The sequence below is a fragment of the Carettochelys insculpta genome, chromosome 5 (assembly GCF_033958435.1).
Source record: "Carettochelys insculpta isolate YL-2023 chromosome 5, ASM3395843v1, whole genome shotgun sequence".
NCBI classification, from domain to species: Eukaryota; Metazoa; Chordata; order Testudines; family Carettochelyidae; genus Carettochelys; species Carettochelys insculpta.
This window is the reverse complement of record NC_134141.1, coordinates 116,787,763-116,814,471: the sequence shown is the minus strand read 5'-3', so window position 1 is coordinate 116,814,471 and position 26,709 is coordinate 116,787,763. Positions and strand designations below refer to the sequence as shown.

Sequence of the window (26,709 nt, the reverse complement as noted above, 5' to 3'; positions counted from 1 at the left end):
CAGTAGCCTTCATCTTAATGCTATGTCTCCAAAGCAAGTTCAGTCTCCTTCATAATGGAGCAGTTAGTTAACACAAAATGTCTACACGGGAGGTTTTTTCCAGCAAAACTGGGCTTTTGTCAGTAAAAAACGTGGAGCGTCTACACACAAAATGCACTTTGTCGACAGTTTGTCAACAAAACCCAGCATGTCCACTGGCCGTGTTATACCTCTCCCTGTTCAGATGTAACACCTCTCTTGACAGTGTTCTGTCAAGAAACCAGCTGGGTAGATGCTCCAGGGCCTGGTTTGTTGACAGACAGGGCTTCTGGTTCCTGGGCTGCCCTGTTTGCTGAGCTTCAAATAGGCCATTCTGTTGAGAGAGGGCTAAACACTCTGGCTGCTCTCTGTCGACGGAGCGGCTTGCTCTTTAGAGCTGCGTTTATGTGTAGACACAATCTATTGAAAGAGACAAACTGTCAGGACATCTCTTCCAACAGTGACATCTGTTGACAGATGCTCCTCATGTAGACATGGCCTGAAAGGACAGCATTTCTCTTTCTAGTCCTTAATTTCAACTGTTTGTAACCTGGAGCAATAGAAACCCACGGGCATGGAAAATCTCTGACTTTCAGAAAAATTAACAGCTTCTTGTATGTTTTTCTGTATTCTCACAAACAAATCCTTGAAAACCGATGTTTCAATTCCTTTGATTCTGAAAAGATCATGTAAACTGAGAGACCATAGTTTGCACCAGGCAAAATGAATCAATAGCATCTAGAGACATATAAGCTTTACCTATTTATTGCTCTAGAGTAATCTTTTTTTGGCCTGATTAGAATGGTTTGAAACAACTGAAACATTATTGACCATTTCACAGCTGATTACTGTGTCATAAATTGACAACTAAACTGCTCACCCACTTAATGTGGCTTAGACAGCTCTCCCCATTTAATTGGAACAATTTTATTTGATCTCCCATGTGAAGCAGCACTTGTAATGTACTCATGGACTGCACCACTGGTTGCTCAATGTCACTTAACCATGAAGTGTGATGGGATAGGATTTTTAGATTTTTTCAGTGCAGATAACAGAAATAGCACCTGCTGAAGTTGTTTGGATGAACAGAAAATTGAACAAGATGGTGCCTGGAAACATCAGCAATTATAGTGTTACTAGTGAAGAGAGAGAGATCAGTAGGCTGGCAATTTCTAGATTCGAACTCTTTGGTTATGTCTGCATGGGCAGCCTCTGTTGACAGAGGTCACTATCAACAGAAAAACTTCAGCAGCACCTCTGTCAACATAAGAACATAAGAACATAAGAATGGCCATACTGGGTCAGACCAAAGGTCCATCCAGCCCAGCATCCCATCTGCCGACGGTGGCCAATGCCAGGTGCCCCAGAGAAGGAGAACAGAAGACAATGATCAAGTGATTTATCTCCTGCCATCCATCTCCTGCCTTTGTTCTGAAGGCTAGGGCACCATACTTTATCCCTGGCTAATAGCCATTTATGGACCTAACCTGCAAAAATTTATCAAGCTCTTTTTTAAACCCTAATAGAGTCCTGGCCTTCACAGCCTCCTCGGGCAAGGAGTTCCACAGGTTGACTGTGCGCTGTGTGAAGAAAAATTTCCTTTTATTAGTTTTGAACCTACTACCCATCAGTTTCATTTGGTGTCCCCTAGTTCTTGTATTATGGGAAAAGGTAAATAATTTTTCTATATTCAATTTCTCTATATTCACAGATAGCATCTACACACAAAAGCAGATTGAAAGAGCAAGCCACTTGGTTGACAGGGAGCAGCCAGACTGCCCTGCCCTCTCTTGACAGAATGGCTGACCGGAAGCTCTGCAGAAAGGGCTGCCCAGGGGAAAGGAAGCCCTGTCTGTTGACAAAAGCATCTACAAGGGCACTCTGTAGACAGAGGTGTTATACCTATTGGGAACAGAGATAATGCTGCTGACTGAACAGCTGAGTTTTGTCAACAAACTCTCAACAGAGCGTTTTAACCGTGTAGATGCTCTGAGAGTTTTGTTGACAAAAGCCTCGTTTTGTTGACAGAAGCTGCCCATGTAGACATGGCCTTTGTGACCCCAGGACTGGAAGCTCTCAGGTGAAAGGTCTTGTTTAATAATTCACACCTTCAAGGATCAGAATAAGGCTAAAGCTTCTGTCAATATAGATTCAGTATATAGGGGCACCATTATAATATCTGTACCCCAAGTTTTGCTACTTTTGCTGCATGATGCAAGGTTCTTCTCAGCACAGTTATCCATATTAACACCAGCTGCAGAACATCCTGAGAAAGTGTCTCTTACAACAGAGCAACGACCAAGAATGAACACTGCTTGGGAAACTGTCTAAAGTAAGAGAGCAGTAGAGAGTATGGTCCTGTTGAAAGCAGAAATGACGTTGCTCGTAATTTGGTGTAAGGAGCCTAAATACCTGGGGACAAATTCATTAGACATGCCTAGATAGGAGTGGAATGCAGATCAGAGCATTTTAGGACTGCAGGATTTAACATGCAAGCTACAAATCATTATGGAATTGGCTCCTCAGATGGCATAAACTTACATAGCTGCTCTTTCCATTGACAAGCTGGTTTATGCCAGCTAAGGTTCTGGCCCTCTATTTGTCAGAGACAAGGAACTGTAAGAGACACAAATTATTATGGAAGCACAAAAAGAAGTGGCTCAAAGTTCGCTTTTCAAATGAAATTGTTAGACTGATTTATTTCATACTTAAATTGTCTGTCAAACACAGTGACGTTGACAAAAAAATACCCTGATTATTCTTTTAGTTATGGCTTACATCAATTGGTAGGCTCCTATCACAACCATACTACAGCTACAAAAACAATAAGCAGAAATTACAAGGTGGAAGATTTCAGTAAACCATGTGTCAATGAACATGAGATCTTTAATAAATTGGCATGAAATGAAGAAGACTCTGTTTGGATTTCTCCCCCCTCCCCAAAACTGAAAACAAAACAAAACAATGTTTATTTTAGTAATAGTCCAAGTTTCATCAGCATGACTACAGATGTTTGCTCCAGTGAACTGGAATGCTTCTACTGGATGCATTTACAGGAGGCTAAACCAGCAATTTTCCCTTTCTTTTACTCCTTTGTGAAGGCCTCTTTTAAATACAGTACAATTTACGTTTGTTGAACACTGATGTCTGGTAAGAGACCTTGTGATTTACAATAAGGGAACCCAGGAAAGGAGCAGAAAATCTCCTGTTCTAGGTATAGGAGCAAACAGCTTTTTTCATCACTGAACAAACAGCACCTGTAATGACATGTACAAAAGTGTGTACTGCACCTTGTAGCACAGGGTGGTGTAACAGAAAGGGAACAGATAAGTCCTCCTTGCTTCTAACCATTAAGGTCAGTATTAACCATGGTACAAATAACTTGTATGGACCAGTAAAGACAAGTTCCTTGTCCACCTTAGTGCAACAGGATACAATATCAAGATATATTCAATTTATCTGCTTTCCTTGCACAAATTAGTAATACTAATACTAATTTGTAACCATTTTTCATGCTGACATCCATTTCAATGACTGGTGTTGTAAATAATAATGGCCATCAACTCACCTAAGGATCAGATATTGAGAATATTTATGGCTTTCTAAAGGAAAACTCAGACATGTCAATAGCACAATCATTTATTTACAACTTTCCAGCTCTGTACCCTTTTAACCAGTTTTGTTCTGCCTGTAGTCACTCAGGGCAGGTCCACACTTGACCTGAAAAGTCAATCCCAGATACGCAATTCCAGCTATGACAATTGCATAGCTGGAATTGACCTATCTAAGATCAATTTCTCTGGTTGTCCTCACAAGTGGCTGCTGCTACACTACCATTCTCCCGTTGGAGGTGCCATGGTAATGAGGCAATGAGGCACTAACGTGCATATTCAGCGCCTCATTAGCATAGTGGCAGCTGTGCAAACAGACTTCAAATTGCAGATTAACAGTGAAGATGGGAGCAGCTTCAAAATAAGCACCCGGCTTCGACATTCCTTTGCTCCTACAGAACTAGATCAGATTAAGAGAATGTCAAAGCGGGGCATGTATTTCGAAGCTGCCCCCTTCTTCACTGTCAATCTGCAATTCAAAGTCTGTTCGTGCAGCTGCCGTTATGCTACCGAGGTGCTGAATAAGCACATTAGCGCCTCATCAGCCTGCTTCGAATTGCCTCATTACCATGGCACCTCTGACAGGAGAATGGTAGTGTAGCAGCAGCCTGAGGGAGGTTGACGGAAGAACCTCTCCCATCGACCTCCCTATCTCCTTGCAATAATGAGGAGTACAGGGGTTAACAGTCAAGCCGTGATAGCTAGATTAAGATACTTCCCCACAACCTTTATGTACCTCGGACATTCAGTCTGAGATTCACCAGGCAGGCAGTGCCTGGCCCCTAAACATTCATGTTAGTGAACATTTGGATTTCTTTCAGGATTACTGAAAAGCACTTTCCTAAGAACAGTTATAGTTGATTTTTGAACATGCAAATGACATACTAGTACCACCAGGGCTCCACCTACATTATAAGGACCACAGTGTGATAGGGGTTTTTTTTTTTCCCCCACTGATAACAATTATCAGTTTGCCTGAAACCTTGATTAACAAGGCTTGGGCCTTGTCCTCCTATTGAAGCCAGTGGCAAAACTCATAGTGACCTCAAAGGGCGCAGTATTGGTCCTTGTCCTAGATAGTTAATATCACCATGGAATGCTGCACAGCTGTTTAAAGACTGCACAGAACTATTCCTTTCTCAAGGCGGGTGGTTAACGTACATACACAATTGTGTATGAAAGTCTCATTAATAACTGAAGCTCCTGGGATTTTGTATGGCAACTTACATTGGTTCAGTTAAATGTTTTGCATAGACGATTTAAAACGTAACACTTCTCAACTATAACCATGAAAGTGCAGGTATCAGGGTGGAAGGCAGAGAGGGAAACAACATTTTTTGCCTCCGGATGGATTTTGTTCCTCTTTACACACATATACAATTAAAAACACAATATTGCTACTGCACAGTAGCTGCAATTTATAAAAATCTCATTTGCTATTAAAACAACACACTGACAAACAAAGGGCTGATCCTGCAGTTCGCACTCAAAGCTCAATCATCTGAACTTGCGGGTCCAAAGCACACTGAAGTCAATGAATATCTTTCTAATAGCCCTGGATCTGGCCCTCAGTCTGATGAACACCTGCGAAAAACAGGGGCTGTATGTGTAAATCAGACAACACCCTCTGACTCCAGAATTCCAAGAAAAATGCTGGAGTACTTCCATTTGCCTGGGTCAAGATTGTGGGATTTTGCAACAGTGGGATCTTTGCTCACAAGTTAAAAAAGCAAAGACGTCTCTGTGCACTGAGTAAATCAAATAGAGAAGGAATGTTGGGGTTAATAACAGAGCTGCATAAATAACAAATTGTTCCGTTCACTAGCCATTTCTGGGGGAAAAAAATCAGAAAAAATGTTAGTTTTGTATCAAAATCCAAATGTTTTGGCTTGCATCATTTTGGAATGTTTTTGGATTTTTTAAAATTAAATGAAAGGAAATTTTGAAATAAAATGTTGCTTTGAACCAAACCATCAAAATATTTTGGTTTGAAAATGTCAGAATGAAACATTTTGATTTTTTAAGGCTTTTTTTTCTGAACAACACCATTTGGTGAAATTGACACTAAGTCTGTGCCTACACTGCCCCCGCCTTTCAAAAGAAGGGTGCTAATGAGACACTTCAGGATATGTTATTGAGGCATTTTCATGAATATGCAGCACCTCATTAGCATAATAGAAGCCACAGTGATCCAAAAGAGCCGCTTTCAAATCGTGCGCCGCCCATGTAGATGGGGTCCTTTTGAAAGAACCCTCCAGTCTTCAAAAGTCCCTTATTCCTATTTGGTTTTAGGAATAAGGGGCTTTTGAAGAGTGTGGGGTCCTTTTGAAAGGCCCCCATCTACACGGGCAGAGCACGATTCAAAAGGGGCACTTTCGAATTGCTGCAGCTGCCATTTTTCTAATGAGGTGCTGCATATTCATGTAAGTGCCTCTTCAGTATATCCCGAAGTGTCTCATTAGCACCCCTTTTTGAAAGGCAGGGGTTAGTGTAGACATGGCCAAAGTCACAAAAGGTTTCACTGTCACTGAATCTGCATGTTTTTAAAGTTTTCAGTCAAAAATTACCTCCAGATCTAGCTACAAGCTATTCAGAAGAGCAGCTCCCCTCTTTGTAAAGATAGGGTTCTGATGGCAACTATCAGGACCTCATAAGGGTTCCAGGTGGAGGAAAACCCTCAGTTACTGGCCCCAGCATCAGTCATTCAGGACTCTCTCCTCCTTAATACAAAGAAACAATTCTAGCATTATCTGCTACAGTGTACAATTTAATGCAATATTGCTAAGTCAGTGATAGCATTTGTATTATTAACAAGCCTGATCACTCTCACACCAATGTTCCTATTAATGAACCATCCAGTGTAAATTATTCATGGAACAATGTTGATTTTTGTAGCCCTTTCCTACTTCATCTGGTCACCCCAGGTGAATTGCTCCTTTCTTCCTCCAAGCCTCACTGTGGGGAATCTATATGACCTCCCAGCCAAAAAAATATGCAGCTGTTACTACTGCCTCCAGGATGTAAGTCCACAGTATCGCAGCCTTCGTCACATCATGGTGGCTACTGCTTCTCACACTCTTCCTCTGTGTGATTCTTGTATCTCATGAGTTGGTGGATGTCACAATTAGCCTGACCAGATGGCTCTCATGTACGGTCATGGGGACCCTCCAAGGAGCACTGACTTTGTGGAGCCTAATGGAGAATCAGGGCCCAAGATAAGAACTGGGTTAAAGTTTCTACTTGGAGCATTTTCAAACCAGCATTCACTTTTCAAAGTCAACTTTTGAGAAACAAACATTCTGTAAAACATACCACGTAGGGAAATAAACATTCTCCAGGAAATAGCATCCATGTAATTTCATACACCAATGATCTATAATGTGGGGGTGATGAAAGGGGCTAGATCTACATAGAATTAGATGTACACCATCATACACACACTATCAACTATGTATACCATAATGAAAAGCTTCGTACACATGTTTGGGGGCTGTTTCTGCAGGCCCCTACACAAACAAATCTCCCATTACTTGCATGGTAATGTTGTCTGAATAAACATTGCAGGACTGGGCCTTTGATGCTGATGTGTAAATATCCTGCATACACATTTTAAATCGTTAAAGACATAGAGTAATTATAGAATTATAAGAACATTTTAAAGACACTGAAACCCAGATCTATTCCAGTGTCACCCAGGTCGAGGTCTGACAATCAGTGAGATAAAGCAAACAAAGAAAGGGAAAGGCCTGTAACACACTGTCTTATAACAAAAAAGCAGATTTGCATCATTTCCCCCACACTTACAGGTGCTTTTCCAAGTCTTCCCTTGGTATAAATATCTATCACACTACATCAGACTCTTTTTGGTTACTGTTGTTCACATCAACACTTAAAGCAAATAAATATCCTTGGCCAAGAAAGTAACCCTAGAAAAAAGTTCAGCAAAGAAATATTGCGCCAAATGCCAATGTCATTATTTAATCTATATTCAGGAAGAACTAGTCAAAGCTGAGTCAGGGATTCAGGATCACTCTTATTATTGTAAAGCTTTACACATAACAAAAATCACTGTTGTCTAGGGATCGAGACAAGTCACTGTGTGTCAGTTCTAACTCAAACTTTGACACCTACTCACCTCAGTAACCCCACCTCAGTTTTCCTAAGGGTAAAAGGGATGTTACTGCTTAGGTATCTCAGCAGGCTATGCTAGAAGGTGTTTGTGTAACAATTTAAGGATGAAAAATGTTCTGCTCATTCTAACAATAATATTTTCATCTGAGTCTCTCAAAGTATTTTGTGAATCATAAATGATCACTATTATCCCTATTTCTTACATAATCCAGAGGCACTGAGAACTCCCAGAAGGGCCCTTCAGGTGTAAAAGAGGGGGCTCATCTGGGATGAACTGTGCAGAGGTCTCAGTGCCTCTGGATTACACACAGAGAAAGAGAAACTGAGGGCCAGAAGTTAAAATGACTTGCATAAGGTCACTCAGCAAGTCAGCATCAGACATGGCAATAGAACTCAGGCCTCCTAATCCCATTCCAATGCCCTAACCACTAGTCCACATTGCTCTCTATATAGCACTTTTTACCAGCAAGGCCCTGTGCATATATTAGTTTAGACAAATACACCAAAGATAGACTTCTTTTGCATATTAAATCAAGGAAAACCATTCCATGCACTCAGATATACATGAGTTTATCTGCTGTGTGCTTAATATTTCATGTCCATTAAATGCAAACTAATGTTTTCTCAAATGTCATATACCTTCAGTGTCTATGGCATGGCAACAAAATACAAGACCCTGAAGCACAGACATCTCTTCTGTTTCACTTGATATTTTCTCCTGTGAGCTTTCCTCTGTGAGCTCTGAAATGCTACACTCAGATACAGTGATGGGTGTTAGGTAGTCAAGAGGCTGCAGAACCTTAAATATCACAGTGTTTCCTGTTCAGTGAAAGGGGAAGTACAGTAGCATATCCAATGCCATTCTGGCCACTACTGGTAAACAGAGACTGCTGCTGATCCCTTTTAGATTTCCTTTTATGTTTGGTTTATAATGTAAGTAATTATGACAGACATAGGAATGGAAAGGGGCTCTGAAACCTAATTTCAGGGGAGAGAGCCAATATCTTGCAAGAAATGCTTCTGGAATCTCTGCTCTATTAATTAAACACTCTAGGGTCTGATCTGATCTGAAGTCAACCCCTCGCCAAAACTTGATACCAGATCCTGCTGTAGACTCGTAAATGCACACTGCTCTTTATATGACAATTAAGGTAGGTTTTCTGGCCCAGAACTTCATGTGCAAACAAGACGAAGAAAACATTCAGGTGAAGGAGAAGAGAAAGCACATTGTTTGAAGGGATGAGGCTGAAGGAAGAGCGCGAGAGAGGGGACAGCAAGAGTGTCTCAGGTAAATAAGGTGTGAAGATGTGAGATCCATAAAGATGTAGGAAGCCATGTGAAAAGGTTGGGAAGTGAATGGGCAGAGGATGCAGGAGGGTAGAAATGAAAAGGAGGTGTGAGATATAAGTAGGGCAAGATCACACTGGGCCGTCTAGAAGACTGAATTTGATGTAGTAAGAGATAGAGACCAAATGAAGGGCCTTAGAAGAGGACTAATGTGACAGTACTGGAAGACTAAAAGAAGACTGGAAAAGAGCTGTTGAGAAGTCACAGGTATAAAAGTGTGAAAGAAACAGCGAGCACGCTATTAATGGCGGGTAAAGGAAGAGCAGACACTGTTGATATTCAAAAAACTGATTGTAGATGATTTGGTGAGAGCTTGGATACAGAGAGCAGAGAATCTACACACCAAGATTGTGGGTCTGAAAGACAGGCAGGAGAATGGAGCTGCTAGGGTGAAGTGGAGTAGACTTGTAAATGACCTATGCTCCACTAGGGCTGTGGCAACACTTGGCCAAAATTTCGAAATGGCCATGATAATGGCCAAATCAGAGGATACTAATGAGGTGCTGAAATGAATATTTAGTGCCTCATTAGCATGCTGGTGTCCACGGCACTTCGAATGTGCCACTTTCGATTGTGTACAGCTTGGCTACACGGGGGTCCTTTTCGAAAGGACCCCACGGGCTTCAAAATCCCCTTATTCCTATCAGCTGACAGGAATAAGGGGATTTCAAAATGTGCAGGCTCCTTTTGAAAAGAACCCCCGTGTATCCAAGCCATGTGCGATTGAAAGCGGCACTTTCAAAGTGCCACAGCCGGTAGCATGCTAATGAGGTGCTGAATATTCATTTCAGCACCTCATTAGTATCCTCTGATTTGGCCATTAGCCTGGCCATTTCGAAATTTTGGCTAAGTGTGGCCACAGCCTAGGAGTACAAGGATTTAAGTCAAGGAAGTCACTACTAGAACCAATGGAAGTTTGCAGTTGACTTCAAATCGGTCTTTAGACAAGGATTAGATGCTAAATTAATAGAAATCTGATGAATAGCTAGGGAGAGAGAGGTTGGTGGACTAAAGCCAAACAGAAGATCTGCAGGTCAGAGAAAGGAAGGGAAGTAAATAGCGTCTAAATAGCATAGGGAAGAGACAACTTGTCAGATTTAGCAAATTTGGTTTTGGAAAAAGATGGCTAAATAATCCTTCTCTAGAGCCAGTTTCAACATCCTGGGCCTGTCTCTGACAGGGAGAAGAAATTAGAATATCCTGAAGTCATTAAGAACTCTGGGATGCGCAGTATTAGCTCTCTACTGCAGGCCATTAAAGTAAATACTGGAACTAATCTGTCCATCAAACTAAACAAATTCCGTGAAGTGTGGACTAATTTGGCATCACTATGGACATCAACAGATCAAGAATTGGACCTCAGCAGAACTGGTAACAATAAACTTCAGGGTTCTCTCTCTACTATGTCGTTTGACTTCTGTTTAATTGCACCTTTGTTTTTCAGTGGTTAAGCACATTCTAATCTACTGCCCAAATGGCATCTCCCATATAGGCTAGAAGAGGTGTAGCTAGCTCAGTGTGGAGACAAATATTGCAAATACAGGACAACTGTTAAAATGCTAAGCTACCCATTTTACAAGTCTTGATAATCCAAGAGAGAAGGCAGAGTTTCAGGACCCACTCTGCATATTATTTAGACTTTCAAACACTGAGCCAAAGTAGATTATGCATATTACCAAATTACCCATACAGGTTGAACCTCTCTCATCCAGCACCCTTGGGACCTGACCGGTGCTGGATAAGAGAATTTGCCAGGTGACGCAAGGTCAATATTCTCTCACATATTACCAACATTTCCACTGCTTACTGGACTCTTAGAAGATGTTTAGGGGTAAATTACAGCTAAATAACAACACAGACCACTGAGAGCCAGGACTGGTGGTTGTAAACAAACTTTATGGGGCCGTGGGAAACTTGGCCACACCCATGATAAGTGGTTGTCCAGCAATCTAAAATCATGCCAGATTACTGAGTTTGCCGGATGAGAGAGATCCATTAGAAAGGTTCAACCTGCGCCATCTGGGAGACTACTGAACATTATTTCAGATTAAAGGTTTGTCTATACTTCAAAGTTTTGCCCCTGTACTTATGGCAGTTGAAGCAGAAAAAGTCTCTAGTGGGATACGCCGGTAACTGTATGGCATTGCTTATACTGGCATAGCTGGTTCCTGTATAGCAACTGAAATAAGCTGCACCAGTAAAGGGCACCTTTTACAAAACTGCAGCTACTCTAGGGATAAGGCTACACTATGGTTTCTATTTTGGGATATATTTGTATCCCAAACTAGAAACCCCAGGGCCGAACACCACCCTTGAAATAGCAGGGCTATTCCGAGAGCAGTATTTCATGAGGGGTAGCGGGAAGTTGGAAATAGACAGTTATTTTGAACCGGTGCAGTGTAGCCAGCCCTGAGTTCAAAATAAGATGCCTTGAAAGAACTTATGCAATTTGTGCATCGCAAATTGCATGAGCTATTTTGAGATAGGCCTAGCTTGGGCTCTTACCATCATAATTATGTAAGAAAAAAAATCTTCTGACATCACTGACAGTTACTATGGTAGGCTGGCACTAAGACTGGATGACACTCACAACAGTGCCCCCGACAGAAGACAATGTTTGAATAATATACTTTAGGTCTTTAAATGTGTATCTTTAAATTAAAATCACGCAAACTATGAGACATGTCTCCTTCATTGATATCATTTCTCTCTTCCTGCCATCAGCACTTACCTTACCCGAGCTGCTCCAACCATTAAGAAACTGGAAAGCTTTCACAATGGAGGGAAACACCTCATCATTCTGGTGCTTCATCAAAATCATCTAGAAAAATAATCCGCAAGAAGAGCATTGTGGTCTCCATGGGAGCCCAAAAAACAGTCCTGCGTACCTCATGCAGAATAATTTCATGGGCTTCAAGAGAACTGCTCAAGTTCTCTTGCCTCATCTAAAGGAGCAATATATTTCTTTGCTAAATAGAGTCAGAAGTCCAGACCTGGTGACCAACACAAACCATTAGCTTTTTTAAGCTAGAGGGAAAGTGAGTCAAAGTTTGAGGCTATGTCTACACTAGGCAAAGTTAGTTAACCACAAATACTCAATTCTAGCTATGGCAATTGTGTAGCTAAAATCAGTGTATCTGCACTTGGCTAACTTGTCTGTCTATTCTGGTGAAGGTCAATGGGAGAGTTTCTCCCATCAGCCTCCTTTACTCCTCACATCTCGCAAGGAGTACAGGGATCAACTCCGACCCCGAGAGGTCGATTTCATGCATCCGTACTAGACACACAAAATCTAACCCCTGAGCAGGTCAATCTTGCAGGGCAGTGTAGTCATATCCTGACAAAGAACATGTTTGGGGAAGGGAAGGAGAAGCATAAGACACAAAGCAAAACAAAGAAGAGGAAGCTGTGATCTGATAAGACTGATGCATTCGTTTTACTGGGAACTGCATTTTAACCACCTGTTCTATCCTGCCTGAATTCTAAGAGAGGATCTAATCCATCCCTGAGCTATTAGACTGACATACTTCATTGATGCTATGCGTGATTACACAATAAAGACCACCACTTATACCACTGCCATTACAACTGCTATAAAGCTTAAAGAATTTGTTTTACAAACCTAATGCAAGAAAACAGCAGTGTCAGTAAAATTGACAATGCCCAGTTGTTCATGATTCACATCGCCTACCTAATGCCCTGCAGTATATGCTAAAATTCACCTTACCCAATGGGTTCAGTTTGGTGTTCTTCCTGAAAGTGCAATAACTACACTAATGTGCTCTGTATATCTCTACAACCTATTGGAAATGTGCTTCTTGGTTTGATTTCCAGGGCAGTGTATACCTTATGATGGATGAGTTTCACTTCACCCCCAAATCACATAACCCTACCCCAGCTAGCAGGAAGAATGCTGGAATCCCAGCTACTCTGGGACACAATGCCTTGAGAAATGGATATCAAACAATTATTGCATAATAGTCTCAGGATGTAATAAAACTCTTCTACACGAAACACAGACACTGAGTTCCTGTTGCACCTTTACATTGGAGGAAAAATGATCCTCATCAACAGCAGTTGCAAGTCCCTGTATGAACCCGCAGGATCCCCTTGCTGTGCATGTGGAGGAAGTTGAAGATTTCTGAGGGCATCGCGTGGAAGCCAGGGCGAGGTTTGACATTGTCATAGTAATGGTGAGTTATAAAAATCCCTGAGGGGTTCATGGGGAAAGCCCAGAAGCCAAAAAGATGGACCTCTTCACAGAGCTCCAGAGCAGCAGTCACCAGAATCAGTCCTGTACTAATCCGCTTGGCACGCACCCCTTGACTGAGCCAGTAGCGCGAAACGTTGATGAGATACTGAGGGTGAAAATAGTAGACAGCTTGCTGAGATTCAAAATCGTCCAGGACGTATTTGACCCGGATGGAGACATCTGTGTTGCGGGTGTTGTAGAAAGCAGGCAGCAAGACCGAGGCATTTTCATAAACCTGTAGCACATCATAGAAAGGTTTCCTCCATTTCTCCAGCTTATGGAATCTAAAGGTAAAAGAATGCAAGTGATGATCATGTGGTGAGGTTCAGTGTGACTTAAGCAAACAAACCAGAAGCTTTCAATAAAGATTCCCCAGCACAATGAAACACCCCTGATTTTAATAAGTGGAGCTGCTTGGACCATTTTTATTGAAAGGATGTTTCACTGACTAATGGAAAATGTATTTAAGTCTGTAGCTGGTAGGAAATTTGTCAGTAAAGTTGTGGTAGTAAAAAAGGACAAGGAGAGAGAGAAAATCATAAAAATAGTTCAGCTTTCCCAAACAGTAAATCCTTAGACCAGTGGTCAAAAAAAGTCCATGAAAATTTCATCCCTTATATTTTCCATCAAAATTTACGTGGAAAACTTTAAATTTTGAAATGTTTTTGCCCACTGTAATTCATATGAATTAACACATATCAGCAATGGGGATTACATAAGAATGAATGTAACTTCAAGAGCAGAAATCTTAATGAAACATCTAAACTGTATGGTTTAAACAAAGCCTATGTCTGTTGGGGCCAAATCACATTCACTTTACTCATACTAAATGCACTTCTTGAATGAAGCACACAGAATATGCCCATAAGGCCCAGTCTTGCGAACTCTTAAGCATGTGATTAATATTATGCATGTAAATGGTCCATTTGATTTAACTGGAACACACAAAGTCCTGCCTGAAACACATGCTGCTGATTTCAGTGGGACTTAATCATGTGCTTATGTGCTTTGGTGGCCTGGGGCCAGAATGTTGCATATTACATGATTGGTCCTTTAGGTCTTGTGAAACTGCAGCCAGATTTTTGGCGACACTTTTGTCTGTTTTGCAAAGACACAGAAGGAAATTCTAAAGGGGTTAAAAAAATAAATGAATTGACCTTTCAGTAATAATGCTGGGATTGACTGTCACGATGTCTGTCTTTACACCAACGTCTACTGTGTATTTCTCAGATATAGGAGGTAAATTGCATCTAAAGGAAAGAAGTAAAATGTAAGTTCAAGAGCGCCTTGCAGCTGTTCAGGATGAGAAGATGGAACTGTGTTTGAACACTTGTTTTAAACAGCAAAATTAAAAATAGACTGAATTAAGAATCTGATCACGGCATATATAATCTGCTTGACTGTAGCATACCTGGCCCTGCCTTAGTATGGTGAAGAGATGGACTTGATTTCTTAAGGTCCCTTCCAGCTGTACATTACTCTGATTCTAAAATGAGTTGATGATTCAAATGCACACTGTAAGTCATAAATGGCTGATGTCAGTGCCTGTAAAAAGAAAAATATTTTCTCCTCCTACTCACACAAATGCTAATGCACATGCTGTAAACATGCTGTAGACAAATCCACTGCTCATTAATAATGTTTCTTTCTTACCAGTTCATTGATTTTTATTTGATTATATTTATGAACAGAAATACTTTCATGAGACTCCAAGAAGAACTAAGCTCCAAAACCCCAGAGTTCCTCAAATCCTCTGTGTTGTGGATATTTAGTATATTTTACCCCAAAACTAAACTGTAAATTAGGCAGTATTGGCATTTTCACACTTACTTGCCTTCAGTTACCGTAGTACTGGGGCAACTCAAAATCTTATTTGTTTGTCTGCACACAGTACCTCCTGAGGTAAAGCAGTGCTATTATTCCCATTGTTCAGTTGGGAAACTGAGGTGTTAAGGGGATGTCTACTGGCAACATGACCCTAGGCTCAAATACAGGCTCAAGTTTAACCCCCATTTGTCCTCATACAAATCATGCTAATCCAGGGCTCAGACCCATGGTACCAGGACTTTGACACAGGGTTCAAGCACTATTGTTTTGCAGTGTAGATGCAGCCCCACTTGACTCAAATCCTAGGAGTCCTCCAGAAAGTATCCCACAATCCCACAGACTAACTTTCTTTATCCTTGCTATCCACCCTTTGTGGTTTATATACTCATATGCTCCTTGAGGAGGGCAAACTAAGAGCACATGAGTCCCATGTGCAGTTTGGAAACCCCATTCTCTCAAAGCCAGTGCTGTCATGCCTGCCACTTTGGGGTAAACCAGGTGCCCAGAAACCTCTATGACCACTTTATTCTCAGTTGACTTTCCAACACCAAAGTGGTTTGCAACAGACCTGTAGTAGCCTGGTATAGCCAGCTTCCAGATGGCTATATCAACCATCTTCTGGACCAGCAAGAGTTGCATCATGCAGGTGTCTTTTTTCTGAAAGGTTGGAACAAGCAAAGCTCCAGAAATGTAGCTTTCTTCATGCAGAAGTTCTGGGCCCATCACTGATCATCCCAGGTCTGCATGACAGTGTGATCCTGCCAGTCTGAGTTTGTGCCCTTGCTTCAGAAGCTCTGGACTACGCAGGGGGCATCAGAGGATGAATACAGAGGATGAATATTGAGAAGCATCAGTCAGTTTGAGTCTGCCAAGCATGCTTGCTCTTCTTCCTCCTCTGCCTACTCCCTACATGGGCCAGAAGATGCTATCAAAATGTGCACCAGCATCTCATGGAAGTGCTGTCGGTTTCCTGGTAAGGAGCCAAAGTGCAAGCAAGTGAAGTTCTTCACACAGTGTCTCCTCCATATTTTTGGAAGCCCACAGGCCAAAACAACTGCTTGGCAGGTTGTTCAAACTTCCTGTAATGTGCACAATAGGCCTGTCAGGTTTTCCCACAGTGCAACACAGTCAAAGGGCTACAGCAGCCCCAGTTCAGTTGGGTGCTGCAGAGTCTGGGATTTAATTAGCATGACTCATTTCTGCTGCCCATAGTGTGGACACCAGAGTCCCCGAATTGAGTATGTGTCAGAAAGTTCTTAATCTACAGTGAACAATCAGTGCAGATATCCAAGTCTGGGTTCTCTAGCCCTAGGTCACTTGACTTGAGTGCCACTAACACTGGGTTTACATTGTAGAATAGACATACCCTCAAAAACAGGTTTTTAGTTTTGGCGGGGGGTTGGTTTGTTTTTTGTTTTTTTACAGTATAGAGGCAAGAAGAGGGATGCTAGAGCCCTGGTGATGATTTCAGAAGCACCTAGCTACCTCATTAAGTACCCAGGTACCATTACAAACCTGGCTGCAAGTGCCTTGCTCAAGATCACACAAGAAGACTATGTGGAACAGGGAACTGAGCTTGGTACTTGCAAATCTTTCCTATTCTTCTAATGTTCAGGATTCTGAAATTAAAAGTCTTTTGTAGTTTCAACAAAGCTGAAGCTGTTTAACAAGATGACAGTATGACACATTGGAGGGAATGTATTTTAAGCTAATCATTCATCCTAACATCTTTGTTTATCCATTTACCCATCCATTTCCTATGATGTTTTTTCTTGTAGTTTGTCCAGTCTAGTTTTAAATTTCTCTGGTAAGCTGGATTCTGTGAGTTCCCTTGGCAGCTTACTCCATAGCCTATTAAAACTCACTTCAGGAAGATTTCCCAAATATTTAGCCTCGATATTTAATTTTCTAAATTACTCAGCTACTATCAAGCATCAGTGCAGAGACATACTAAGGCAAATTCTATTTATTTAACTAGAAAACATCTTATAAAATAATGAAGTCAGTTTAAACTAACAATAATTTTTTGCAAGAATCATGAAATCAGTCCCTGCCTGGGATCTACTCCAACTATGTCTGATGTGCTTCAGTGTATTTGTCTCTTTGGTCAGTAGGTGGCACGAAGGAACAGCAACTGGTAGTAAATGGAAATTACATATAGTACCTAAAATTAAATCCATTGTGATCTATGGTTGTTTTATGCCAGGAGGAGGGACTTTCAAATAACCCTCCCAGTCGGTGGTAAAAAATAGGCATTGACATCATTACCACTGACATCAGCAGAGTTCTCTGGATGTTCTTCAATATATTTTTGTGCAGTTTTTATGGCAAAGTGAGATGATTACCATCCTGCAGTGCAGCAATATGGCATCAGTTCAGGAAAACATGCCTATTTGGGACTGCACTTCAGCACACACTTAACTGCAAAACTGAAGTTAACAGAACTTAAATACATCCTTAAAGTTAAGCTTCCGCTCTGAACAGACTTCTGGACTTGAGCATGTGCAGAAGTGCATTCCTTAACTAGGCTTATCTTCCTTCTAGATATCTAACCAGTTTCTTTGTAGGAGAATCCTAATATTTCAATTGTTTCCACTGAAAATCAGTCAGTTTTTGAAGTGTTCCTTCCTTTGATTTCATCTCGGTATCGATCATTGGTATCAAAATAAACACAACTTCCATGTTTTATCTTGATCTGCTTCAGTCTCTCTGGGCAGGGGCAGGACTAGCTATGGAAAGTCACTGTGCAGGAGAAATGTCAACCTTTTGAAGGAGATCACATTAAAAAAAAAGTGCAAAAAGAATGATGATGGTAAAAAAAGATTACAACTAAAAGTTCATTACTTTCTGTGGTGGGGAGCCCAAAGCCAGATGTGATACTGTAGACATGGCTTTCCCAGTGTCAGAGGGGAATAATCACTTCCCTCAATCTGCTGGCAATGCTCCTCCTAATGCAGCCCAGTATGCTGATTCCTTTCTTTGACTGGAGAGAAACAAGGTGGGTGAGGTAATATATTTTATCAGACTAACTTCTGCTGGTGAAAGAGATCGAGACAGCTATCAGAGGAGGTCCATGTCTCTGGCTCCTCCACCAGCACAAGATGGACCAATCAAAAATATCATCTCACCCACTTTGTCACCCTGAGGCCAACACAGTTCCAATACTGAAGACACCAACATGAATAATAAAAATTACCCCATGGGCTCTAATAAGGAGGGATATTAGCAGCTAACTGCATGGAGTTAGGAAGAAGTTACTCATGTGTACGGTAAAAGCGTGGTCATCCGGCACTCAGATAGCTGGCACATTCACTCAACTGGCTTGCCCAGCTGGGGCCAGCTGACCAGTTGGCTGCCACAGGCTCTCTGACGGGCTGGAGCTGGCTGCCTAGGGAGTGAGGATGGGGAAGGGAGGCAGAGTGGGGTGGGGAGAAGGGGCACAGAGTGGGCTGGCTGCCCACTGCCCAGCTGGGTGGCAGAGTGGGGCTGCTGCTGGCCCCAGCCCCAATCACCCACACATTTTATTATCCAGTAGCTGGATAATAAAGCTTTTACTGTAATTTCATAACTTGTCTATTAATTAGATTTTTTTTCTAAACCATCTGGCCATTGCCAGAGGCAAGGGAGTAGTTTAGCTACACCATTTGATCCAGTCTGGCAACTCCTATATTCCAAACATGCACAATCTTTTATTTAGTACTATACAATGCACAAAGGACTGCACTATATGACCATTACCGAAATACGAAATCTGCACTGTCAATCTCCCGTCCACATCTGCTGTCCTTGAGAATACCTCCATTACCAACCACAGCACATTTCTTAAATTGGGAGCGATAGTACGGCATATCCTAGAGCAAAACAAGAACAAACTAGTTACTTTCCTGAGACATGCAGGAGGCAGCATTTCCCTTTTCCACAATTGTATCTAGAATGAAAATCAGATGGGTGGAAGAATAAGAGACAATTAACGTTGGTCCCTCCTGGAGATCCTATAACCCCACTATTCGTGCATATATGAGCCGACAAGAACATTATCATTGTAGTTAGAGATGTTGTGGGCAACCGATTCGGGGGGAGAAAAAAAAGAATGCATTAAACTTTATCCAATATCTAGAACTGAGCGTGTAAGCTTTCATAATGTTAGAGATGTTCTGCTTCTAGTTTTCAGGTGGAGACCAAAACCATAGATTCAATCTGTCATAGGCATTATATTATAAATTGCCTAAGAAATGGTGTTCTTATGGTATTTCTGTCCTTATTTTAAGTGTCAGAAAAATCTGCTCCCATGAGACACCCAGTCTTGTTTAGGAAACCCAAGAGCTCTGCATAGTTCAGAGAAAGAGAGCACATTTGGGATGCTTATCAGAACTGAATTTGGGATATTACTTCCTGGAATAACAGCTCTGTACAGTAAACTCTTTCATATCCAGCATTCTATCATCCAGAACCTCTAATAGCCAGTATTTTAGCCATAAGTAAATTTTAGTCCCATTTTCCATATGTACAGTATAGTGCAAATAAATACAAATGAATACAGCAAATACAATACGGCTATGTCTACACGAGAGGCTCTTCCCCGCAAAACTGTGGTTTTAGTGGGAAAACCCGGGGAGCATCTATACGCAAAACGTTCTTTGTTAGCAGTTAGCTGTCAAAACCCGGCACATCCGCTGGCAGCGTTATACCTCTCCCCATGTTCTGTTGAGAAAACGGATATGTAGACGCCCTGGGGCCCTTTTGTCAACAGACAGAGCTTCTGGTTCACCGGGCAGCCCTGCTTGCAGAGCTTCCGGTTGATGTTCAGTCGAGAGAGGGCTGGGCAGCCTGGCTGCTCTCTGTCGACAGAGCAGATTGTTCTTTCGATCCGCTTTTATGCATAGATACGATCTGTCGACAGAAGTTTTGTTGGGAAATCCCTTCTGACAGTCACTTCTAGCGACAGGTGCGTCTCGGGCAAACATAGCCTATAAGTTTACAATGAACAGTACTACTATTTTTGGTAAGTAAAGTACTCTGCTTACATTTTTGCTTGTTTGTTAATATCTAATCTTGATTTTCATTAGTGTTATGCATTGTATGCCTCTCTATTACCAAGGCTATTTGAGTATCTAGCAACCTCCTGGCCATGAAAGAGTTTGCTGTAATTATTATACCACAGTGGAACGTGATGGGTTATGAACATCAGAGTAATGAAATGGCCAGTAAACCACACACCTCATTTTCAACCAGAAGTTTACAATCAGGCAGCAGCTGGAACAAGCAAACAAAAAAGATGCAAATACAGTACAGTACTGTGCTAAACATAAACAACTCAACAGAAAGTTAAATAAAAGAATTAACAAGGTAAGAAAACTGTATTACTGTTTGTGTCACATAAATTAAGATGGCTAAAAGCAGCTTTTTCCTTCTGTATAGTAGTTTCAAAGCATGTTAAGTGAATGTTCACTTGTAAACTTCTGAAAGAACCACAGTGGTTTATTCAGAGTTAGAACCAATCTCCACTCCCAAGCTGTCTGTAATGCTAAGGGTCTACTGTACTTTTACTGGGGCAGTGACAGAGGTCCTAATCAGAGCCCCACTGTGCTAAGACCTCTATAGCCATAACACAAAAATGGCCCTTAACCTAAAATGCTTACAATTTAAGGCCCCAATCCTGCAAAGTCTCATGCAGCTGCTTCACTTCAAACCCCCTGGCCCATGGAAATCAATGGAAGCAAGAAGTCAAAGTGACTTTGGGGCTATGGGCCTTTGAGTAAATACAGGTACTCAAATTAAAGATATGCACATGCATAAACCTTTGCAGGGCAAGTGCCTATGCAGCAACTGTCTCTTCTAGATCCCTAAAGGAAAAATTCCGCTCTCAGATGAATGTATGCAGTGGCCACTGAAGTTCATGAGAGTTATAACCACATATCCAAGGGCAGAATTAGGCCTTTAGGGTGTAAGAAGTATGAGGCAAAGCCCAGGAGACCTAACACCCTATGAATATGCAGAGACATGCTTATATAAGCATTAGAATGCGCCTATTGGACCATACATATTTTATAAGTAGTTTCATAATGAAAAATACACCCAGGTGGAACAGCGATGGGAAAGCCATTTCTAGGGGATTATTTATCGCACATTTCACATGTTGCTCATGAGGCTGAAGGCCATACAATGCAACTGTCCATGTGAGAAAAGCAACAACAACCTCTTAAATATGCACTGCTGGGCTGTCTTGTTACACTTCTACCGAAGAGGGGAAGAGTTTTGCTCACATTTATCTAAATTCAAATGTATATTTGATATGACTCTTTTCACGTTCCACAAACTCACAACTCCCACTAATTACTCACAAAATAAATAGGAATTTTTGGGTCAATATTCACTGAAAGCTGAGACTAAATTGTTTCTTAGATTGTAAAATGTGTGATTTACAATTTGTGTGCTGCTGGTTAGTTATATAAGTCACACGGTATCACAATTTTCTGCGGGAATCACGTAGTATGTGGACAAGGGTGATCCAGTTAATATCGTGTACACAGATTTTCAGAAGCTTTTGACAAGATCCCACACCACAGGCTCTTAATCAAAGTAAGCAGCCATAGGATAAGAGGGAAGGTCCTCTCATGGACTGGCAACTGGTTAAAATATAAGAAACAAAGGGTAAGAATAAATGGCCAGTTTACACCATGGAGAGAGGTGAATATCAGGGCTCCCCAAGGATCTGTATTAGTCCCAGTTGTGCTGTACGACATATGAATAAATGATCTAGAGAAGAAGTAAACAGTGACAGGTAAACTTTGAGGCTGGGTCTACACTAGAGAGTTTTGTTGATGGAAGGGACCTTCTGTCGACATAACTCAGGGAGGCTGTGTCATTGAATATTCAGCGCCTCATCAGCATTCGCATGCTGCCGGCTGCAGCTCTTCAAAATGCGTGAGGGGAATAAGGGGATTTCAAAATGCGCGGGATCCTTTCGAAAAGGACCCCTGTTGAGCTGCGCCAAGCCATGTGCATTCGAAAGAGGAGCTTTCAAAGCGCTGCAGCCAGCAGCATGCGAATGCTAATTCAGCACCTCATTAGTATTCTGCAATTTGGCCATTAGCATGGTCATTTTGAAGTTTTGCCCACGTGTGGCCACAGCCCAAAGGAAGGGGAAAAGTCCCTGTAATGCGTGAGATAATTTCTTTCTTTGTTCATACCAAGAGTTAATGTGTCAAAATTGTGTATGAACCCCAGTTCACAAATCTTCCTATGTAATCAGTTTTTAAAGTCTCTTTGTTATAGGATGCCTATTCTCAGGTGTTTAACAGAATGGGTTGTACTATTCTTCAGGTCAAGGAGTATTTGCCAAAGAATTGTGTGTATAAGTTCTAATGAAAGATACGATTGAGAATTCTGCAACCTGTTAACAATCTGTAAACAGAAAAAAGGGAAAAATCATGAAATTCTCGAATTTTCATATAAGAATCAGACCCTGGCCAATTCATGTGTTTAAAATACAGCAGCATGTACTTGCTCAGTTCTGGTCATTCAGCTTTATTATACGCAGATTTCGAAAGCCGTTTCACTGGCTGCTTAACATGCAATTAGTAAATCCTGCAGTCAAATGTATGCACATTGCATGCCAGCTGGAGCAGATGGCAACTGGTCAATGGAATAATCACAAGAATACCATATGGAAAATGAAGATGCTGGTAACATGAGCGAAGAAGTTGGCACAAATTTCACAATGTTGGTTAAAGGCTGGCTACTATATAAAACTGCTGAATGCAGCAGCTGCAGTGGGAGTTTGTGGTAAACGGACACAGACATATAACACACCTTTGGAAACATTCTGAAGATTTCTTGATTGATATGGAAGATTCCACTAGTATCCACTTCATATTTCAGTTTGGTTCCCAAGGGAGTATTTTTCTGTGTGGTGAACAGAAAGGCAGGGGCATTGCAACATCTTGACAAAGTAGACCTGCCAAATGAGCAACAGGTGAAGGAAGTTACATGAACCAACAACACGAATTAGAGCTAAGTTATAATGAGCACCAACACACATAGAAATTGCCATCCCTGGGATGTTATGGTTAATGTTCTACTCTCATGAGAGATTTCATACTAAGCTTAACACACACAAAGGGCTGAATGCTGCGTGCCAAAGTAGAGTCAATTTCTAAGTTCACGTCTTTCATTCAATGCCTTCTCTGCTTTTGTCTTTGCAACAAAAATCATTCAATCACCCCCAGTCCTATTCCAGCGCGTGCTGGTTTCCAAGCCAGCTTCAATATCTCTAATCCCTGTGCATCCACAGTGACAGATATATGTGCACGGCGCTAAATCAATGCTTCGGCTTCATTCAGATGTTGGCCAAACAGGGCTGCATCCCAAAGCTGGGTTCTGAAATTCCTGTAGATGAACTTCAGCAAGGGTGTAAGATGAGGAAGAGTGCTCTAGGTCTATATGGCAGAGGTCTCTGGAGACCTGAAAAGCAGCTAAGGAGGCCAGAGAGTGGCAAATGAGAAGGTTAATAAAGAAAGATAATCAATGGAAAGGGCCCTGAAAACAGAACAAATACCAAGATTTTTAGTCTGATGATTCTGAAGATCAGAGGGCCAGAGTCGTGTCTGGGCAGAAAGCTGGGCCATTACTGAAGTCACTGTAGTAGCGATCATTTACACCAGCTGAGAATTTGGTCAGCACTGCTGATGCAAGAAGTGTCACAATTAATTCGTGGTTTATGACTGGAGCACAGCACTGGGAGGTGGGACTCCAGTGTGTTCTATTCTGTGATTGGTCATTGACTCCCTGTGGCCTTCCATGATCTTTCCATGGCCCAGAGGGTACAGCCTTCTCTCGTCTCCCTGAAATACGCGGGAGGGCCCTTCAGCATAGATTTCCCACCCTACACGTGGAGGTGAGTCTGTAGCATTCTTCTACCCTTACCCCCTCCTGCTACATGTTTTTTGTTAAAAACTAACACAACCAAAACAAAGAATTAGTCCCCCGATCACAATAACTTGTAAAAAGTAACAGCTATTGATGCTTTACTTGCTCTTTAGTAAGCAACGACATCACTCCTTTACAATCCGTTACACTGAAACTCACCCCGGTTAGTTTCTGGTAGCTATAGTCTCATTAACAGAACTCCTGCTTACTTGAATAGGTTGGCTTCTGTCACATTCATCTCCCATTTGCAAATCTGTAGGCTCTTCCACCTGTCAAACAATTCACTTTGCTTCACCCTAAAGACAAAACCAAAGACTCTGAGTGCACTTTTAGTAAATGCTTTCACCATAACACTGCACTCATGAAGGCATGGAATGGTTATTTAGTAGGAAGAAGGCTCGCTGTCAAAAATCTAATTCTTGTGTACAAGTGAAAGCAGCCCTGTCCTCACACCATACACATGGTTGTAATAATCTTTGTGCAAAATTTAACTTGTGAGGTATCATTTAAAACACTAACACCACACTAATTGTCAGCATTCTTTTGTAATTGACTCAGCAGGCCCACATCTTTCCTTCTCCCCACCTCTCCTCATGCTTTGCTTCCCTCCACAGGTGCCAGAGCAGATGACCAACTGGACAGCAACTGACGAGACTATGACTGAAGACAGATGACCGCCGAGGGACACCATCAGGAATCACCTCTGACACCCTCCCTGACAGACTCTGCTTCTCTAAAAGCATTACTTGGACTCCCATCAAGAAGGGTCACAGCCAGGATCTCAAGCACCAAGGCCTTGCTTTCCTGTCAAATGACAGAGGAGATCAATCACCCAGACAGCAACTCACTGCAACCATGATGGAGAGAGATGACCACCGAGGGACAGAGTCAGGGAAAGCCCCCATTGCTTTCCCTGACAGTCTATAGACTCTGCTCTTATGGAACTTTACTTGGACTCCCACCGAGGAGGGACACTGCCAGGGCTCCAACCACCTTCAGCCCCCTCAGGGCCTTGCTTCCCTCCCAGGTGACAGAGGAGACTTCTGACGGACTGCAGCCGGACAGAACGACATGAGACGACTGCCAAGGGACATGACTGAGGATGATGAGAGACCATGTCAGGGACTTGAACTGACTGGAGACACATTGAAGGATGTGAGACAGCCACCAAGGGAGATGACTGAGGACGACAAGGGACCGTATTAGGGGAAGCTTTGGCTCCATGGCCTGATGGACTGAGCTAAATTGGACTGAGCTAATTTTTTTTTTTAATCTGAGGATTTACCCGCAAGAGGTGCAAATTCCTCCATTACTGTATTTGCTTAGGTTGACAGACAAAGACTCTGTTATGTGTTATGGATGTTTCCCCCAGGGTTACATATTGGCTAAAAGTGTAATTTACAAATTATATGTATCTGGGGCAAGGCAGGCTACGATCTATAGTTGTTAACCATGTTCAGTGCTTGTTACTGCTGTAATCCACATCTGCACCACGGATGACTTATGCATGATTTATTTCTTATCCTATGCAATTTGGCTATTAATTGGTTGTAAATATTTGCTCAATAAAACTCATTGATATGTACAAAATGCATACTGTTATAAACATAAACTGAAATTATGACTGTGATGGGGTGTAACAACCTCACACTGGACCTGAAGGGGTTAACCTGGCTCACTTGGCTGAGGAAACCCCTCCCCCACAGCTTTTCTGGGCGTGCTCCAGCTGGAGGCTGACTATAAAACCTGTGGAGCTGCTCAATCAGGGCTGTGTGCCACAGGGGAAGGAGGTGCCAAAGGAGCTCCAAGAGAAGAAGCAATGACAAACTGAGCCTTGGGAGCCAGCCCTTTGGAGACTGCCAGAGAAGCCCAAGAGAGAGGAGAGGGAGGATGAGGACTTCCCCAGGAGACTGATAGGCAGCAGGACTGGGTGGGGAATTGTAGCCCTGGGAACTCAGCATGTTGTGGTGAGATTACCCTGCTAAGCTAGTAGTGAACCACTCCACTGCTGATAGGGCCCTTGGCTGGGAACCAGTGGAGAGGGAGGACACAGGTCCCTCTGCTCCCTCCTCACCAACCCCATGTGGGCATTTACACCTATTGAGGTTGCTGCCCACTGGGCAATACTACCCCAAGGCCACAAGGGGAACTGAGTTGACTGGCTGTACATACTTTTGTAAGGAATGTGCTATCAGGAGCTCAATACTGCTGAAGGATTTGGGGAATGTGTCCTTTAGAGATCATTTGCATGAAAATGCAAAGGTGTGCATACATAATACCTTCTAAACAAAGCCTGATGGGTAGCAGGTGAAGCAATGACGTTTCATCTATTGTAAACAACATGTTGTTGTAAAGTCACAATTTATGCTATCACCCAGTGTAAGAATTGTGGAGTCTCACCAATACTTGAAGTTGTTGTGGGGGTACAGGGCAGTCATCACTGCTGTGTAAGATGTGGATCACACACAGCAAAAGCCACAAGACGGCTGGCAAATGGCTGGTGGAGCACAGAGGACAGGCAGCTGGTAGGAGTGAACAACAGGTGGCTGGTAAGAGAAGTACCAGGTGGCTGGCAGGAGCTACTGGTGGGCAGTT

At 42.1% G+C, this 26,709-nt stretch overlaps 1 protein-coding gene across 1 annotated transcript in view; it reads right to left on the bottom strand.

Moving 5' to 3' along the window:
• Positions 1–12,753: 12,753 nt before the first annotated feature.
• Positions 12,754–26,709, bottom strand: part of ST8SIA5 (ST8 alpha-N-acetyl-neuraminide alpha-2,8-sialyltransferase 5) — a 74,143-nt gene continuing 60,187 nt past the window's right edge. Inside the window, exons 5-9 of the mRNA XM_074994356.1 lie at positions 24,324–24,410; positions 22,999–23,143; positions 18,925–19,037; positions 14,517–14,609; positions 12,754–13,643 (exon numbers count right to left, since the gene is read on the bottom strand). Of these exons, the coding sequence (XP_074850457.1) occupies positions 13,175–13,643; positions 14,517–14,609; positions 18,925–19,037; positions 22,999–23,143; positions 24,324–24,410 (907 nt within the window). The 3' untranslated portion in view covers positions 12,754–13,174. The remainder of the gene's footprint in view (positions 13,644–14,516; positions 14,610–18,924; positions 19,038–22,998; positions 23,144–24,323; positions 24,411–26,709) is intronic.